This window comes from Colobus angolensis, unplaced genomic scaffold (assembly GCF_000951035.1).
Source record: "Colobus angolensis palliatus isolate OR3802 unplaced genomic scaffold, Cang.pa_1.0 Scaffold126, whole genome shotgun sequence".
Classification (NCBI taxonomy): Eukaryota; Metazoa; Chordata; class Mammalia; order Primates; family Cercopithecidae; genus Colobus; species Colobus angolensis.
The window spans coordinates 8188354-8191618 of NW_012113808.1; the positions used below are offsets into that span (position 1 = coordinate 8188354).

Here is a 3265-nt window from a genome sequence, read left to right on the forward strand (position 1 = left end):
CAGCCCACATACAAGGTTTTCAATTGCTAACTGCCAAATTTTCATAGGTTATAGTATTAATCAAAAAGTTGTTTTGTCTTGTTTCTTCAAATTTTGAAATAACTTGCTTTGCTGACTCATCTGACTATATTTTTAATGAGGACTGGCTTTATTAGCACTTTTAGAAAAAAAGCTCAGCACTCCACACTGAAAGCCAAATCAAATAGACGGTTATTTGTCGTGTGGAGTAATGTATGCTCAGTCTCTCCTCACAACGGAGCCAAAGGTCACAAACATTTACAGAAAACCTACTTATGTCCCAGGTACTCTGCTAGGCACTTTCCTAACTTGTCTAAAGTCACAGCATAGGCTGGGTATGGTGGCTCATGCCTGTAATTCCAGCACTTTGAGAGGACGAGGCGGGCAGATCACCTGAGCCCAGGAGTTTGAGACCAGCCTGGGCAACATGACAAAACCCTACCTCTACAAAAATAAGCTGGGTGTGGTGGTGTGTGCCTGTAGTCCCGGCTGCTCAGGAGGCCAAGGCAGGAGGATCGCTTGAGCCCAGAAGGTAGGGTTTGCAATGAGCCAAAATTGCGCCACTGCACTCCAGCCTGGGCCACAGAGCAAGACCCTGTCTCAAAAAAAAAAAAAAAAAGAAAACTCACAATACATAAATCATAGAGCTGGGATTCAAATTCAGGTCTGTCTGAATATAGAGTATTTTCTGCTACATTATATCAGTTACTGAGGGTAACTGAAAAATTTAACACTTATCACGGACCAGGCACTATGTTAAAACATTATCTCATTAATCTTTAGAATGATCCTATTTAAAAATCTGTAGCTGTAAAAGTATTTTATACAACATTTATACAAAAATCATCAAGAATCTTCATGGCAAGTAAAATGTTTTTAAATAGTTTGAGGTCACCTTGATAGTCATTCCACTACCCATTTCTCAGTCTCTTCAGCAAAATTTCCTTTCACTTATAGCTAGCTACCTGACCATCCTACACTAAATAAGCAGATAATTTAATCTTCCAACTTTTTGAATTTGTGTGTTCTTTTATGTACACATGTTGGCTGACTGGAACAGAAGGAGGCAGGGGGTATATATGAGCAAGTATGATTTATTATGGACAAATGGTAGAAAAATGTTACTAATATCCATAGCTAAGTTCCTTAAGTCATGTAGAGAGACTGTTATTACGTTTGTTTTATTTTTCTATTGAATCAAGCACTAGCTACCAGTTGCAGTTAGTTTTATTGTGCCTTCCAAATGCACAGTTAGCTCTGCTTTATCAATAACCAAATAATAAACTAGGTCCCAATGGTCATGTCCACATCTAGATTGTTCAGGTGATCAGGAACTCTTTTATTTGTGTGCTTTAGCTTTTAGTTCTTGGTTATATCTATAAAGAAAACAGAAAGAAAAATAATCATCAATAATAATAGATAAACTTATGGTAAGGAGAGAATGGAAAGCATACTCCATTTCTTCTTTGTTGGTGGTCAGGTAGCTATACAGTTGTAAACAGAATCTTCCTGGGGCGCTTATAGGTAGAAACAGGCAGAAGGTAAAGGATTCAAAAAGTTCATTTGCATCTGGATTTTGTTTCAGATAATAAGATGACAACTGCCAAAAACTTTTTTTTTTTTGAGACGGAGTCTCGCCTGTCACCAGGCTGAAGTGCAGTGGCGGGATCTCGGCTCACTGCAAGCTCTGCATCTGGGGTTCATGCCATTCTCCTGCCTCAGCCTCCTGAGTAGCTGGGACTACAGGCGCCCGCCACCACTCCTGGCTAATTTTTTGTATTTTTAGTAGAGACAGGGTTTCACTGTGTTAGCCAGGATGGTCTTGATCTCCTGACCTCGTGATCTGCCTGCCTCAGCCTCCCAAAGTGCTGGGATTACAGGCATGAGCCACTGTGCCTGGCCTGCCAAAAACTTTTAACAGTTTAGCTGACACATAGTTTCCTACGCAAAAGTATTATTTTAATAAATATTCTCATTCTAGAATTCTACAAGAGTGTGACAAACATGTGAACATATGTATAAAGTTTAGTAAAATGTGGTCATCTAGAATTTTTAAATTTATACTCACAAAGCACCTTTCCTAAGAATAAGATCAACAGGTAAAGTAAAATATACTAATCACTAAAGTAAAATATCACTAAAGTAAAATATACTTCTAACCACTAAGGTAAAATATACTTCTGTGATGCAGGCAGGCTATTGGGTTAACAGCCTGTAAACACTTAAATTCACTAATGCTAAGGACCATTTCCTCAATTCTCAATCCAAAGAAGTAACCACAGAGTCAGTCTTTCCTTCCCTTCTACCATTCCTTGGGTTTCATTTACTATTCCTCCCAGCTTATAATGGAATGGAGAATAGTATAAGTACAAGAAGGATACTTATTCCATGAAGCCAACCATACCTCCTAGGTTTCTCAAAAGATCCTGATTTCAAATATTTGATCATAATGTCATTATCATAAGTCACCGACAATATTAACTACTGAGTAAATAGTTTAAAAATTTCCAGTGCTCATGGAACACTTTCCAATCAAAGCAAAGACCTCACTCTAAATATCATTTCCAATACTACATAATACATTTAAGTTCCAATTTATTATACACAATTGAAAGTGATAAAAGGTTTACATAAGAAATTAATAAATCATAAACTGTATATATTGTCTTAATAAAAGAGATTATGTGAAATGGTTAACCATCTAAATGATGCACAGTTAAATCTAAAAACAAGGTAACATACTGCTTAACTGATTTTAGCCAGTTAACTGGTAAACTTATTTGTAAACCCCTAGACTTTTCTAGAAATGTTAAATTTCTACTTTAGGTACTTCTTGTCTTAGCATTATATATGAATCTTTAAAAAAAAAAAATTAGTGCCACCTGAGTAGCTTTTGAAACAGTTTTAAAAATATCTCTGGTAGGCTTACCTCCAAATACGAAAAAGCTGAGAGGCTCCTGCTGTCCCCACAAAGAAATTAACAGCAAACAGACTCCAATTTTTTGGAATAATTACAAGTGAGTACCTTGACCAAATAAACCCTGTTGAAACAAAATGTTACTTTAAAAAGTATACATACTGCTGCAATAACTTCAGTGAATACTTAATACTGAGTAAAGTAATTACAACAATAATGTAGGATGAGGGACAAAGAAATGCTATATTCTGAATTTTCAATAATGTTTCCATAGCTTAGTGTCACAGAAAATACTCAATTCTTACATGAAAGAGGAATCTTTGGCCGGGC

The 3265-nt window shown here is 36.4% G+C and overlaps 1 protein-coding gene across 2 annotated transcripts in view; it reads right to left on the reverse strand.

Annotated features, from left to right (window-relative positions):
* Positions 1-1092: 1092 nt before the first annotated feature.
* The window catches only part of MPC2 (mitochondrial pyruvate carrier 2), a 19065-nt gene continuing 16892 nt past the window's right edge, over positions 1093-3265 (reverse strand). For both annotated transcript variants that reach the window (XM_011933410.1, XM_011933408.1), the window contains exons 5-6: positions 2948-3059; positions 1093-1394 (exon numbers count right to left, since the gene is read on the reverse strand). In XM_011933410.1, coding sequence (XP_011788800.1) covers positions 1358-1394; positions 2948-3059 — 149 coding nt within the window. In that variant the 3' untranslated portion in view covers positions 1093-1357. The remainder of the gene's footprint in view (positions 1395-2947; positions 3060-3265) is intronic.